General features: G+C 46.3%; 1 protein-coding gene across 1 annotated transcript in view; it reads right to left on the bottom strand.

Annotated features, from left to right (window-relative positions):
- The window catches only part of LOC116948859 (ankyrin repeat domain-containing protein 13C-like), a 37,776-nt gene that overhangs the window by 4,697 nt on the left and 16,319 nt on the right, over positions 1-16,760 (bottom strand). The window contains exons 7-12 of the mRNA XM_032966035.2: positions 15,153-15,297; positions 14,007-14,138; positions 12,652-12,816; positions 8,375-8,454; positions 3,012-3,110; positions 2,025-2,125 (exon numbers count right to left, since the gene is read on the bottom strand). Of these exons, the coding sequence (XP_032821926.2) occupies positions 2,025-2,125; positions 3,012-3,110; positions 8,375-8,454; positions 12,652-12,816; positions 14,007-14,138; positions 15,153-15,297 (722 nt within the window). The remainder of the gene's footprint in view (positions 1-2,024; positions 2,126-3,011; positions 3,111-8,374; positions 8,455-12,651; positions 12,817-14,006; positions 14,139-15,152; positions 15,298-16,760) is intronic.

Genomic DNA, 16,760 nt, shown 5'->3' with positions numbered 1-16,760 from the left:
CCCACATTGTTGAAATAAACATACAATGCAAACCCAAAGCTCCTCCCCGTGGACCCGAACACGTTTCAACAGCCTCGTTCTGCGTACGGGCAGACTACAGGCAGAAAACGTTGCCTGTCGGCCGTCATACGCTTACTGTGAGACGGCCGGTAGCCTACACCCTCCACAGTACAGGCAGAACACACTGCATGCCAGCTGAGTCACCAATAGGGAATTGTATACAGCTTTAAACAACCAAAAAAAACCCATCCACATATGTCAGTGGTGAATTTGATTTAAAAACAATTTGGTTTCACATTGAACGGCAAGGCTGGATTTAACGAATGGATGACTGCTTCCATTAGTTAGTATTTAGTGAATAATTACTTTAGCCCTTGATACCCACCTCTATCACAGCGCTGAAATTAAACTTATTCCTAACCTCAACAAAATAATCATTGCGCATGACCTTCAACGCTATTATAAACAAATGCAACTAAAATCTCTGGATGAAGCAGATATAACTTTCTTAAAATCCTGGGATAAAATAAATGAGCGGAGAGGAGGGATGAGTGACTCATCCACAAGAACACATGGAGCCATGAAACAAACCACCCGGGATGCAATCAACATGACACGTGCACGCATCTGCGAGTCTCATCTTACGACCCCGAGAAATGCCTGGTGCAAGACCATATACAAATAAAACATTTCTTTCAAATGTGAGACTACTGCAAATAGAAACCCTACGTGCTTCCTTGAAGAACAATACAATTATATCAATTGCCAGTTCCTTGAAGTGAACAAATGTGAACAAAGGACAACTAGTACAATTACTGAAGTGTCACAGCATGTGCTACTTTATTTTGCGAACTATTAAAAATTTACCGTATTGGATGACTCTGATTTCCAAAGCATCTCATTCAAAGTAATAATATACAGCCATCCCAGTCTAAGTGACAAGGCCTGTGAGCTTAGACAACACAAAGGGCCACTTGTTCCTGTGACTGCCTCTATTTTGCCAGTCACTACAAAGATTCCTTTTCCACAAACTTTTCTGAGATTTTTTTTTTACCTCCCCTCCAGTTCAGTTCCCCTAAAGGACCGCTTGCGCCAGAGAAAGCTGTTCCCACTGAGGATGCCAGCTCGGCAGGAAAACACCTTCTAACAGTTTAACCAAACGCAGGGCGGTTGGTTGAGCCAAGCTCAGTCCCTTTTGGTATGCTACAGTTGCTTCGGCATTGGCTTACGAGACCGGATGACAAGACACGAGCAGTGATGGAAGAAGCATGGCTCGTCAGATTTTCCTCACGATGCACGCATGGTGCCTTGCACTGTCCTGACTCTCTAACGCAGACTGGGTTAGCACACATATTAACTGTGCAGCGTGCATTATGGGGTTTTAACAAACGCCTACAAAACACGACGTTGTCACCAAGGTTGTTACTTGAGGCTTCAACTGAAACCAGAGATGCAGATCGACATTTGTGAACGGAGGGGATCAGAGCAGGGACTCGTGTGCACATGCACGGGCAGATCAACACAATCGGCAGCGGTGTTTTAATGAGCACGGGAACGACGGGCGACGGCTGCTTTCTCTCATAAATCTCTTTGGCACGCGGTCAGAAAATCCTGATGATGGCAGGAACGCGATGTACAGACTTGCGGGTGGCCGGCTGAAAACAGGAACTGTGACTAACAGCTCTGGCACTCAGGCGTGCGCGCAAGCGCGCACACACACACACGCAGCCGCCCTGCTACTACCTGCACTCGAAAGCTCCGGCTACCCACGTGATTTATGGACAAACTAAACACGCAGCCTGCAACAGACTTTTCCCTGCCAAGGCTATTTTTACTTAAACTACGCAATTATATTTGTATTAATATTTCTTCGAGGAGTTTATGCAAATTGCCACCTCCACAACAACTGTGGTCACTTTAGTTAGAACAAAAACATGTAGAAGACATTTCAAATGATTATTTTTTTTAATCAGAATTCAGTGTGCTTCAAAAAAAAAAGGAAAAAGGCTGCGTTCAAGACTCACCCAGCTTCACAGGAAACCCAGGAGGAAGCTTCATCTGAACGAACTCACGCAGCTTGTTAAAGTGCTTGAACGGAGCGATGATCTCCAGGACGTTGAGCAGCCTGCAGACAGGACGAACGGTGACTTTGATGGGAACGGGAACACACAGAGCCCGCACTTCTCTTCAATCCACACTGATGACAATTGGAAGGGCAACCTCTGGCAAAGACCACTCAAAGAGGCTCGCAGTTGAAATACTCTTGAGATAACAGCACATTCTGCTATAGACGTGTGGTCTACACCACACAGGTACTACAGTGTGTCTGAGAAACACCAGGTTAATACAGGGGTGTGGTACCCCAGAAAATAAATTTTCCTAAACTAAACCTTGTTATTTCGTTGAAGAGAAAAATTTGCCCATTTAGAGCTAATAATGTATTCATTAAAATTAAAAGATAAAACAAAGGTAAAAAACAGACACTGAAACTACTGAAAATCACAAACCAATACTGGAATGCACAATCCACTGTTACTGTAGTTACTGTCCAGCGCAATACTAAACTGGGACTGGCTCACGCTTGATGTTTCTGTGCAGCGTGGAGATGCAGCTAACAACAAGGCAAGCGTTCCTTTGCTCGGTGTAACATTTTTGGGCTTCGGGAGTGCGATTAACTTTTTTCAAATAAATTTTAGAGGGCCCATGGGGGACATAATTAATCTGCCCACATTATTTTAGGGACAAACTGGACCGTCAATGACATTATTGCAGTGCAAGCTGCTCACAACCCCATTAAAAGTGAAACGTCTCGCACAAGGTTGTACCCAAGGCAATGCCTAAGTAAGCAAACAAAGCTCTCGTTATGTGGCTCGTTTCGGACAGGAGTTTAATCTTTCATAGACCAACAGCACTCGAAATACGAACGCTGCGTATGATTATAGTTTTTTCACGTGAAGTCACAGCTCCATCGACGGACGAACTGAGTTGCTGCTGCCTCCGCCTCCACTCACATGTCCATGCTGAGCGGAAACTCTTGGCTCATGGCGATGGTGGCCTTGAAGCTCTTGGAGCTCTCCTTGCACACCAGCTCTCGGCCAAGGTGAGGGGCCCTGCCGGGATCCAGCCAGAGCACAACGTAGAAGAGGAGGGAGGAGAGTAAAATTATATGATAGGGAAGAGTGGTGTGGGGGTGTGTATGAAAGGAGCATCAATAAATATGTATGTCAGTACATCCCACCCCATATGAGTCATGGGGGTTATTTGGCCATATTTCACCACGCTGGTTAGTGTGGGTTGGTGAATGTAGGGGGCGGCATAGAAGTACAGTACAACAATGGATTTTGCTGCACGGCCCTCTGCTGACCACCTAGAAGCACAGCCTTGCAACCATCTATAACAACCTGTTTGTGCATGGTGGTCACCCATCCAAGCATTATGCAGACTCAACCCTGAATACCTTCCCAGAACAGATGGGTATATTATCAACTTTTAAGTAATTGTGGATCTAATAATAAGGTAAAAAGGTGGAAACAAAACCAGGAGGCATGCACTTGTCAAAGCGACAGATGTTGGTGGTCATGTTGTAATGCTCTTACTGGATGCTCAATATGTTGAGTTGCTCTATGAATGCGACCCAGATTGCTCATGGGACCCAGATTGCTCATGGGAGCGAGCTGTCCACCATAAACGCACGCCCGACTCAGCCGCCATGCAACCACGCCAACGAGCACCACGGCCACAAACTAATATGTTCCTTGGACAGTGACCCATTGAATGCACTTGTGAACCGAAAGATGTTTGCCTCCCAAAATATTCTTCCCCCGCAGCGAAAAATGAAAAATAAAGTGAAGCCGCAGACACACCCCGCCACCTCCCCCACCCTCCCCCCGGACCAATGGCGGAGCCAGGATTTTCAGGTAGGGGGGGGGGCAACCCCTCCAGCAATTAAATATGATAGGAGTTGTTAGTAAGTAAGAACTTACCCCTTGCTTTTTATTCGACGCGTGTGCGGCGATGGCGCAGCCCATCGATCGAGGGTCAAATTAGAACCACGTTGTGTGATCGGCATCGCGCTCGCTGAAGGAATGCCTTCAGGGAAGTCGTGTACTGTATACGCAACTGCGCACAATTCTGCGAGTCACTTATAACTGCTTTGCCGTTATTACCAATTATGGACTCAGACTATTGTCAATGATCCGATCGAAATTAGGGATTTCGATCGGATCATTGTGGGGGCACGTGCCACCCCCCCCCCACCCCCCCCCCCCACTGGCTCCGCCAGTGCCCCGTACCTATAAGCTTAATACGCTACGTGTCGGTGTTATGTTTAACAGCAAAGTGGGTCTTAATAGAAGCGTGGTAAATTAGGGTAACGTTTTCTGTATCAATTACAAATTTGACAAGTCAAGATCTGGTGAGTAATCAATTCCAGTGGAGTTTTAGTCACGAATGCGCTTATTGGCACGCGTGAACGTAGTACAAACGGCACAGCCACAGACCTAAGGATTAATAAAATGTAAGGTGCATGCAGCCCTGAAATTACTTGCTCAAGCCACTGATTGGCAGAAGGGCCCACACTAGTCGGAGCTCTAAGAGGATATTTGGCCTACTCTTCCAACACTGGCCAGACGTGTTGGAAGAGGTGTGCTAACCACCACTTCACCCCACCACACGCAAGCTGTTGTTCCATGGACTAACTGACATACCCATTTTGACTGTTGGGTGGACAGCAAAGGGGAGGGGGGGATTTAAGGCTATTGCCCATTCTTTCGGCTGTCTAACCGGGAGATTGAATGACGATTACACCATTGCAGCTAGCTTAGTTTCTCAGATAAAACGGTAAAAATGTTAAGAGTTTATTTTTATAAATTTCTGTACGTGCGAAAAACCGGTAACTGTTTTGTTACCATATTCTTTGTTTTTTTCGGTAAAGTCACGTAGATAGAAAAAAATAATAAAGACGTTTCGATCGCAACACAGGCGGTCGTCATAATTTTCAATGGGGCTAGTAGTCAAGCAAAATAAACAATTTGAACAAGCCTAGTAAATATCTGTAATGAAAATTAAGTGAAATAAAATAAAGTGGCTCTACTCTACTCGTTTCTGTGGCGGCGAATACTTCAGACAACTTGAAATTTAATTTCTTGTTTTCCTCTGGCCACCGGCCTCCCGCCCGCCCCCACTCCCCTGGCCGGGCGGGGTTTCCTCACCGGTGCGGCCACCCCAGAGGGGGCCAGGCAGCTGGCTACGAGGGCCAGCTGCACTCGGGGAATACACCGTCGAGGAGCTCGCCATCGCATCACACAAGTCGCCAGCACCACCGGAACGGTCTCGGGTTGCTGCCGCCCTCCAACCGTTAGAGTTTGTTCCTCCCAATGGCTTCCAATTTAAATGCGGCGCAGTGGAAAATAGCTGTGTTAAAATGCAACCACGAAGAAGGATGACGGGTAAGAGTTCCAGCAACGGGTTTGGTTCAAATATTTTTAAATGTTACTTATTAAGAAGTCATTCTGAAAAGTTATACATGGAGATTTGCCTTTTGGTAGTATCTCTTACACTTACAAACCGTGAGGACAACTCCAAGACGGCTTGTCCCATTCGCACTAAGGCCATGTGCACATTTTTGTTTCCGTTTAATGGCCTCTTTAAGAAGCCCGGGCCACGGCATTTCCAGCAAGTAGGAGCCCTCCTTTCCACCCGCCTCTCACAACCCCAACCCCCACAGCTCCTCTCCCTTTACCCCCCCCCCACCACTCCCTACCCCTGCCCCCAACACCCCATCCGAACTGCCAACCCAACCCCCATCCACCACCTCCATTCATCCGCGCTCTCACACACTCGGCTTTCCCGCGCTGGCAAGCACCACCGATTTCTCCCGCCAAACCTCCCACGGTCTGGTCCCCGCCCCTCCTCATCGTCGTGACTCATGATTCTCTCAACGCCGCCGCTTGCTCGCAGCAAAACCCCACGAACGCTTAAAAACCGCCGAAAGTAAAAAAAAAATCCCGCGCAAGAACACCCCGGTTATAGATCAGTACCGATACCTCTACGGAAGCCGGTCCTTGTAGCCGCTACTCAAAAATAACTACGTACGAATGATTAATTTCAGAATAGTTATTACTTGCAACAATTATGTTGAATATTAATCGCATGGATGGTTGTGCAACAGTGGTTAGTTAGCGCACTGCACTTTGAATCCAGAAATCAGAGTGTGATTCCGAGCTGTATCACCACCAACATCAGCGATGGGCGATATCTGAAGTGGTCTTGGCTCATCCACCCCATCCACTTCACCAACCCACGCTGAGCTCTACGGCGAAGTATGGTCAAATAGCTTAAATTAACTGACCCGGCATGGCGAGGCAGTCATCCAGCAGTGGATTGACAAAGGGCTGTATTTTATTATTTAATTCAATATGAAATACACATACAGTTTAATCTATTCACGTAAGCAGCAACGGTTTTAAATATCGTGTGCAAACCCTATTAAAACGAATCCATCCTGTTCCTATGTGAAAGTCTGCTTGGCGACCTAAATATCACGTCTTTTGCGGAACTTATCTCGGCTACGGAGAGCAAATAAAACACGGTAGACACTTGGCGATGGTGAACGTCTCAAGTAGCAGCCTCAACCCAAGTCACTGCGGCTCCTCGCCATTTCACCCAACCGTCCAAGCCGAAACCGTTTTGGACGATTCCAGAAAATGCAAAACCACAAGTCAACATTTGCAAGATCACCGACGGTTTTTTTTTACGTTGCAAGTAATTTTTTTTTCTTGCAGTCGCTGAAGTGCAAAGTCCAACGCGCGAAAACTGTAACCTGCCTGGCCACTTGCAAAGACACGAATGCAAAGGGACCTCTCTTTATGATTTGATTGCTTTATTAGCAGCGCTCGTAGCGGTCGGGATGTCGCTCTCGGCGGCACGACAAGCACTGCCAACGGCGAATTATGCACGGCAACCCCCATGCCGTCTCAAAATGGCCGACAGCCCAATCATGCAGCCGTTGAGCAACGTCGAGAGCGTCCACAGGCGGGAGAGATCGGCAGGCACAAGGCGCCCCCCCCCCCCCCTACTGAAGGACGGCTCAATCCTGTGCACCGCGCCCATGGTCTAAAACCGCGGCATTTGGGACGGCGGTGGCGACGTCGGCGGCGGCGAGAGGCTGTCACCGTCGGGGGGGGATGCGTTTCCCGCGCTTTCACGCGAGAGCCCGTTTCTGCGGCCGCGCCTACGGGCCGCTCAAAGCTCGGGGCGAATGGTCGACGGAGCACACTTCAGGCAGAGACGGGTGACAACGAGTTCAATTACTCGGGAGCGTGATGCTCCCGTTTCCCATTTCTAAATTACGTTTAGGATAAAAGATAAAAAAAGAATAATTATACGTATATTGCAGTGCCAGAACGGTAGCTTTCTGCACTATTGTAATTTTTACTTTCTATCACTGGTGAAAAAAATCCCCGTGATTACTTGTATAGCTTCAGGGTGGTAACGAAACATGAGCACATACACACACACACACATGCATGTGTGAATATAAGTAGACTGGTCATAATATTCCAACAATGGAGATCCGCCCTTTGATTGGCCGGCCACTTTCCTCAAGTATGTACAGTATAAGTGTATATACCAGCAAGAGGATATGGGAACGGAAGACAGAACGTGGGCTATCCTTCTGTGGAAGAACAGATTAATAAAAAAGGCAGGCGAATGGTATTAAATAGAGTATTTGGTGCTTAAATTTTGGCTAGACCCCCCCCCCCCGATGCCCCCACCTTCCCTCCAGCCCCCACGTCCACCCCACGGCTGCTGTTGGACAGCTGCCCAAGGCGGTTGCACATCACACCCCGCTTCCCACCATGCTCGCTGCCATACCCAAGCAAAAAAACCAAGGATCCCTCACGGACAAATGCGCGCGTACACAAACACACAAACCGTACATCCACACATACACACACTTGTGCACACACCATGCAAGGCACGCACACCACATACACACCGACACACACATGTACGGCGCATATGTAAAATTGGATTCAATGCCAAACGGCTTTTTTTATTTTGGTTATGGGCCGGAAGCGGCCAGCACCCAGTGACTTATGAAAATCCCAATTGGAAAGGACTCGGAGAAACCGATAAAAATGATGTTCGGAGCTCAAGAGTGCTCGACAGCTGGCGTTACGACACACAAAGGCATGGCATGGCACGGCCTCGCACATAATGATTCCAATCAGTCGCAAAACCTGCCGCAGGCCATAAAATAACCTTAATTCATCTCAAAATGTCAACAAAATCATTGTTGCTTCGGTTTTCATTCTCAGCTACACAAGTGTAAAACGTCACAGCGAGAAACAAAAAACCCAAAATGGCTTACTTTCCCGGCTCTGACGAGATGTATTCCTCCCACGTGATGGTGTTGGGAGGCGGGGGTGACAGAGACTCCCGCCTCACGGGCTGCATGGGGCCAAGGGAGAGAGAAAAGAGGGGTGTTCACCGTTACCGGGACATGATGATGAACACGCACGAACGAACAAGCAAAGGATCGGGAGACGTTTGTAAAGTGCCGAGCCATTGGAACTACCCGTGTGTTCGCAGCGTCAAATAAAGCTCAAAGAGCAACACTGAGCGTCCAGTGACTACTGTGTTCCTTTCATGAGGAACTGATTGTCCTCAATGACCTCCAAGGGCCACCAGGAACATCTTCCACTGCAGCACCTGGGTGTGAAGTCTTGGGCCATGATAGATTACCCTAATGTCCTCCACATGATGCACTGCACTGTTTCTACATCAACGTTGATTGCAAGCCAGTCGTACTGCAGCAGATATATCACACATTGGCGTTTACATTGAAAGCAGATTTTCTCGAAGAAAAATTTTTGCCAATTTTTTTTCAATTCCAGTTTTAGAAAACACTTGGGACAAACATTTTGTGGTCTCGGGAATGGGAGGCTCTCTTTAAAACATTCTTCTCAGCTTAGTCATTGTATTGCAGACCAGAGCCAAAGCCACATGAAGAGTAATACAAAATATTCCACATGAGCATGTGTGGCGTCCACAGTGCTTCTTGCTCCCGCGGTGACACAGCAGTAAACATAGTAGGGCACCATCACAATATAAACACTTTCGTCCACTAAATTACAATGGAAAGTATAACAAATACTTCAAAAGATATCAGATTAAAGACACTATTCTCACTTACAAAAAGTAAGTGGGCTTGGGCACCACATGTCGCCAGAGGTCGAATAGAATGACAAAGTGGCAAGCCAAGGGAGGGTACGCACACCCGAGAGGACGTCAACCGCAGAGATGGAGCGATTAAATCAGCTTGTGCACAGGTATTAGTTGGATTGTTACATCGCAGGAACGCGAGAGATGGCGACAAAACAAATGCCGCATGAGGCGTTCGTGCGGCATTTGTGTTGATCACTGTGAATGGAATCTCATCCCACAAGATACCTAAAATGCAAACGACTTTCAAGGAATCCTGTTTAATGGGGCGGTTGGCAGGAACCACAGTTAAGGGAAGTGATCAAGAAGGGGGAATAAGTGCAGAAGCATGAAAGTGTGATGCGGTGCTCGGTGTACGTGTGGTGGCAGACGCTGTGCTACAAAGCAGTGAATGCTCAGTGCAGACAGGCGCCAGATGCTGCCCACAACCCTCCCTAAGCTTCCTCCTGAATTAGACTTACCTGGGCATGAGTGATGCATGCTTGCTGTGATGCGTGCAACAGAAAAAAATAATTATTGTAATGCCATACGAAGGCTCTCTTGACCAATATTATGATTCATAATTTGTTTATTTTGGATTAGCTCGTGTAAAAATGTGTGTCCTAAACCCTCATCTACCCGACACAGCCAATTTGTAAAATGGTCACGTGAATCAAACATGCCAACTTTATTCCTGCTTCAGCAGCACCATCGGTGTCGTTGTGGGAGACTAATCTCACAACATTAACATGGATGCGACGTTTCACTGGAGATGACATGAACATCTGTGCAAAAGGGCTTAATAGCTCATCGGATTCCTCCAGTATGAATAAGCATTCAGATTCTGACATCCAACATCACCAGGCTGTTAACAGGAGCTCAGATGTCGACATCTCGAGATCTGACCCAAAATAAACCAATTATGAATAATAATAAACCCTCACTACTTCACACAGCCTGTGTAATATATTGTGCATGTAAATATGTTCAATACAGCAGTGGGGTGGCAGCTGATGATTGCCATTGAAGTGAGAAAGACTTCCTATTGTACAAGTGTGTAAGATATTGCTTTGGCTATGTGTAGATACTTTCTCCAAGCAAGGTAGGGTGCTGTATTGTACATGTGCATGTCCACGTCCTGCCATTTGCGAATCCACTGCTCGATGCAGGCTGGATCATGGGGGTTATCGGACCACACCTCACCACGCTGGTCGGCGCGAGCTGTGTAGATGCGAAAGCACAGAAGTAAAGCAAAAGCTTCAAATCTAGATTAAAGCAAATCAATGGATTTTGTCGAACTGTCAACTTGTTGTCCACCAGGCAACTCCCACGGCCTGCTGTGCTTGGTGGTCACGCCTCCAGGTACAATAACTCCTCCTCCCTGCTTAGCTTTTGAGACGTGACGGGATCCGGGGGACGCTCCGAGTGATTTGGTCACGGCCTACATTTAGAGTTAACAATGTTATTTCACAATCAGAATCAAAATCTTGACATCTGATAAGATGTGAAGCTCTTTTTCACAGACGTCCAGTGGTTTTCACAGATGTCCAGTTTGGTTGTGCACTACGTCCACCCTGTGTGAAGCTGGGCTTTTATTTTGTTTAACGCAGAAAACTCACTTTGTCTGCCATCAACAACTTGTAGCCTAGGCTCTCGGAGGACCACTTGGCTTGGTTCCAAAGCAGTTGCACATGATGGAAATATTTGCATATGTTTAAACCACTACATGTCAGTTGAGCTCCATCGACTGTAATCAATGTTAATGCAGACTTCCACCAGGCCTCCCTTGTCATTAATATTGAGGGCTTAAGGCGGTAATGTTGAAAGTGTCTCAGTAAAAATGCTCCTAGGAGGAGCTATGAGGCTGCTGAGCAACGTTCAGCAGAATGGGACAATAGTACACAGGGCGGCTGGTCATGGGGAGCTGTTGGCAAGGGGTGGGTGGGGTGGGTGGGCCCAGGTGGAATGAAGCTAATCATGAAGTGGATATCTTCAGACATTTTTGGTACAGCTAGTAAACACTTGGGACAAATTCCACCCAAAACACAAAGCAGAATGAGCATTGAAGGGAAGCTTCGTGTAGATACCCAGAGTTATAAGTATACAATTGTACAACTTGTTCTTTCTGCATTTCAGTCGAGCTGTACCATATTTTCTAAAGATTTTTTGACAATGTATTTATTTATAAATAAATTATGAAGCCAAGGCCTTTGGTTTGTGAGAACATCGATTGGTTGAATGTCTTTACAGAATTAAATGCCTTTTTATAGTCGAAAAAGGTATGCGATATTAACTTTACTTTTTACATTCAATTTGTTTGATAGTATACACATCGTCAATAGTACATTTTAAAAATTATTCTAAAACCAGTTTGCTACCTTTGTTAGATGGCCTATACAGTTGAGCATTATGGGCAGTTTATATACATGTGATATGAGGTTAACAGGGATGACATTCTTCAAATCAGATATCTTCTTTGGTTCTTTCGGTAAAGTCACGTAGAATGAGAATAAAACAATAAAATAGCACAATCAAATTCTCACGACGTTTCAGCCACAACGCAAGCGGCAGTCTTCAGGTGAAAGGAACAGACCTGCCGGGACGACAGAGCTTCAATGAACGATGTTAAGATTCGTAGCCACTTTTAAGCTGGTTGGGAGAAGTGAGGCACCTTGACAAAGGGGTTTACATATCAAATAGCTTAGGGATTAGCTTGTAACTGGTTACGGAAATGGCTATGTTAAAGTCAAAACCTACACATCCACAGAGGCAACTAGTAATTTAGCATTGAAATAGCTAAGGGATTAGCTTGTGACTGATCACAGAAATAGATGTTAAAGTAAAGGCCTTGTGTTATTTTATTGTTTTATTCTCATTCTACGTGACTTTACCGAAAGAACCAAAGAAGATGAATCCTTGCAGTCACGAAAGTTTTAAATCGAAATTCAAATCAGATATGTTCCCCTTTTTCAATAGAATGGTCATTCCGCAAAGTATGTAATTACTGTGTAAACATATTGTAAATAGGTTTGTAAATTTTGACCACACTTCTTTGATGATGTTCCCAGCTAATACATATGGTCTGGGAGCTTTCCCTTTTTCATACCACGAAGGGCAGTGGTTGGTCACCTTCAGGTGTAACATGCGGAAAATCCTCCTCGTTTGAACAATTCTTTGTTTCATGGTCTATTTGTTTGTGCTATAAATATCTGCACCGGATACCTCTAGGTTGAAGGTTGTGTCCCTATCACGCGTTCTGGTCCCATCTTGCTCTCTGCGGGCTATTTGCAATTTACCAACAAACTTGCTTGCTGCTGTATGTCGGAACTCCTTTCGCACCGTACGTAACCAACCGTGCTAATCGGAGGTGCGATTAGCAAGGGGGATGACAATTTGTACCCAACGCCGTGGGACTCTTGCCGCCGCCGCCGCCGGGCGTCATACCTCGAAAGCCGGGTCTGCCATGACGGTGCCGCCCTTGCTGATGCTCTCCATCAGGGCCTTGTTGCGCTGGATGTCCTCCTCGGACAGATGCTCGCGCCGCTTGCGCGACTCCAACACCAGCCCCGCGATGGTGTAGAAGTCCGCCAGAAAAGTGCCCACACGCTCCTGTGCACGTGTGTACGCAGCGTGCGGCGAGTGCAGACGAACGCAGCTGTGCTTGCAGCACCCAAAGAAAGCCACTGGCACACTCACTATGTGAATCACAGCCCTTGCTATATTAACTTACAGGAATTAAAAAAAAAATGTTTTACCAAAATATTCTGTTACTCTTCCAAATGTCGTGTGCGCACGGCATCGATGAATACCCCGAACCAAACAGCGATGACTTGGCCTCGAAAAATTCAGTCACTAGGTCCGAGAAACAACAGCCAGGACTTTTTACGAGCTAATGAAGAACACATCTTGCGTCTTAAGCTTATTACTGTAAATGCAAATTGTTGAGTGTCATACATTAGAGAATATTTCAGCATTTTCAAAAGCGAGTTACTGGCTTTTTAATTCTTTGTAATCATCGATTAATCATAACTATTTGTGGTTAAAATCCGAGCGAAAATTTCCATTAACCAACCCCACAACCACCCTCCCACAATGCATTACCAGAACAACAATGCCGGATTTAAGATCAATCTCGCAAACACTCTGCAGCCTTCGTCCAAGGCTAGAAAATAGCTGACACTGTACGATAACAATACAACCAAACGGACGTCATGGCGACCGTTTGTTTCCATGCAGCAGTTATTGAATTACAAAATGCTAAGACTATCCCTACCACTATATGCCATCGCCTTGAAGCAGCGGGGGCATATGCGTCAAATAACAGCAAGTGTGGGTCACACAGCAGGGTGTATGGATCTCATAGCGGGGCGTGTGGGTCTTCTGTGGACTTATGGATCTTGTAGTAGGGAGTGCGAATTTTGTAGCAGGAGCTTGGGTCACATAGCAGAGAGCGTGGGTCTCGCATTTTTTGAGCGAGTCTTATAGCAGGACGTGTGGGTCTCGTGACAATGAGGGTGGGTCACACAGCAAGGAAGATGTATTTCGTAGCTAGGAGCATGAGTTTCAGCAGGCTAATGGTTCTTGTAGCGAGGAGTGTGGGTCTCGCACACAGCAGGGAATGTGTGTGGGTCATATAGGATGTACGGATTATTTTAGCGGCGTGATGTGTGGGTTTCGGTGGGCTTGGGGGTCTTGCAGCAGGATGTTGCGAGTCTCGTAGGGAGTGTGATGTGACTTCGAAGACCTGGTGTGAAACAACACAGCACAACGACAGGTGTGTGACGGGGTGCCGGCCGTACCGTTTTGTCCTCCTTGAAGAGCCAGCCGGTTTGCGCGCGGGAGAAGCCGATGGACTTGGTGGACATTGTGGCCGACACGATGTCGCTGCTCATCAGTATGTCCACCTCCTCCTCTGTCTCGGCCTCCGACTCCTGTGGGATGCGTGGCACACAAAGCCAAAGATTACCCATATAGCCATTATGGTACATCTGTCGTGATGTATATTGGGTCACTACAGCGTTTAGGGCCAGCTACTGATAGAAGAGTGGAACTGTGAGTGTTAGAGCCTCTCTCTGACACCAGAGTAGGTTATGGCATGGAAGGGGGCCCCATGGGGCATGGTTCTGGTGACTGTCAGAGAGAGAGCAGTTGAGGACGTGACAGCCTGGTTGAACCCGAGAGGGCACGTGACCAGGACAGGGTAAGAATGTGGGCAAAAGATGGCGAGAGGGACACCTGGTGTATGGCCCAGAACCTTCTAGTAGGATCCAAAAGGGGGCGTGGCCGAGGGCGGAGCCAGGCCATGCTCAGGGGCATAAAAGGGAGGTCCCGAGAGCCGATCAGGTCTGTCGACTGGAGTGGAACCTGCTGTGCTACGTCTCTTCACTCTTCGCTCTTCACGCTCGGCATCGTGGGTCAGGCAGTGTGTTAACTGACCTGACCCGGTTATCTAGTTACCCCATGGTGGTTACCACGATATAGTTATCCCGTAGTTATGTTTATATAGTTACCCCGTTGTGGTCATAGAATAAACGTGTTTCCTCCGAAGTCAAGTGTGTGTCTCAAATGAACCCACTACACATCTATTAAAGCAGGCACTAGATGGTGTGACCCACATCATGCACGGTTACCTTTGTTACCCGAGTGCTGACATTTTACACACTGCACCAGGTACTCATAGAAGGCTGAGTCGACCTAGAGGAGGCTCAGGACCAGTTCAGATATTCATCACCAGCGTTGGCTGCGAGTGGGAATCCACCTCGGGTCGCCGTTTTTTTGGAGCGTATTGCGCTATCCCCTACACCGCTGCCCCAAAGACAAAGACGCCCCACATATGCACATGGACACATGGACACGTAGACTGGAGAAAGCCACATCCGACCGACACTTGCCATCCTTCTTGGTCGCTGCCAAGCATACAAGTCAGTCTCACCCCCGCCCCTCACCTCGTGGGATATCCTTTGGTAGACCTTCTGCTCATTGTCGAGGACGGTGAGGGAGTGCGATGGCGGCAAGTCGCCAATGAAGATGAAGCTCATGTCGCCGCGTTGCCACTTCATGTCGTTGAAGTCAATGAGCGTCGTGTCCAGCCTGGCGACGCAGCGGGGGCCGCACTTTTAGCAACGTCCGTGAAGCTCAAGCGGCCCACGCTTTCCACGCAGGTTCTCGCGATAACGTTACACGGGCGTGCGAAACATTGGCGTGCACTGTGCGTACATTTTGTCTCGAATATTCATGACAGCGAGTTGTATGAAACCCGCAACACGTTTCGTGTGACGCTCGCAACACGTTGCTTGCAAAAAACAACTCCGACTCTCAAGCTGCACCCCGGTGCTGCTCTTAATACCCATCTAAGTCTCACAATTACTAATCCACAAACGTCATCTGCAAATTGATGTAAAATGCGGTGGGTTTCTGGATCGAATTTAACTGCATATACATAACACATTTTACATGTAGGCTTTCACGACCAATTTCGTGATCGTAATTGGTTCCTTTTGGGTTAGGTCATATAAACAATGTGTCCTAAACCCTCCTTATGGGCCTCTTCTAGGTCGCCTCAGCCTTGATTATTTTAAAGCCCCATGTAAAAATAATGCACACTGGCAAGGATTAATTCCAGAATCAAGAGACTGAGAAAACAACTAAATAATGTGGCCTGGAAACAAATAAAAACGAAATAATTATCTATTTATTCCAAAAATGTCATCGACTATTACATAGCAGAAGGACACTTAAAGTCATAAGAACTCACTAAAGCGCATCAATAAGCCCTTATGATTAAATCTTGTTAATGCTCAACTAGAATCACAAAAACAATGAAATTCCAGCTTCTTGACGAACACTATACATACTCTTTGGTTCTTTCGGTAAAGTTACGTAGGTAGAAACATAAAATAAGAGGATGAGTGGGTGAATTTTAGTCTCAGTGACCCAAGTTCCATGGGTGAGACCACCTGGTCAGGTACTTGCCAAAGCTGACTCGTCATATTAACATCTACTCAAGGCTGCAAACTAAATATGGATGTTCTTGGTTCTTTCGGTAAAGTCACGTAGAATGGAAACAAAGTAATAAAAATAAAACATAATAAAATAAAATTTTATTACGTTTAAAATAAAATTTTATTATGTTTTATTTGTATTACTTTGTTTCCATTCTACGTGACTTTACCGAAAGAACCAAGAAGATTAATCCCTGCAGTCACGAAAGCTTTAAATCGAAATTTAAATATGGATGATTCAGCAACTCCCCCCCTCCTCTCTCCCAACCCCACCCACAGAAATTTCATTAATAATAGAGGTTTTTGGATTAAATCGCGTAAATATATAAATGTGTCGTTAAAACCCACCACCACCCAACACACCCGACTAGTAAGGGTTGTCACGTAAACAGAAGCAATTTCATTCGTTGTTAGAATTCAGTTATATTTTGATCTCATTATTAAGGTTTGGCTAACACTTTCATTATTTTTCCATGACATTTGTAGTTTTTCTGAATCCGTGACCTGCAGTGTAAAATTAGCATACAATTTCCATAAATGATAACCAACACT

This window comes from Petromyzon marinus, chromosome 35 (genome assembly GCF_048934315.1).
Source record: "Petromyzon marinus isolate PM22_M1 ecotype Great Lakes invasive population chromosome 35, UKy_Petmar_22M1.pri1.0, whole genome shotgun sequence".
Lineage (NCBI taxonomy): Eukaryota > Metazoa > Chordata > Hyperoartia > Petromyzontiformes > Petromyzontidae > Petromyzon > Petromyzon marinus.
Note: the sequence above shows the minus strand (reverse complement) of the source record. Positions and strands in the feature narration are given on the sequence as shown.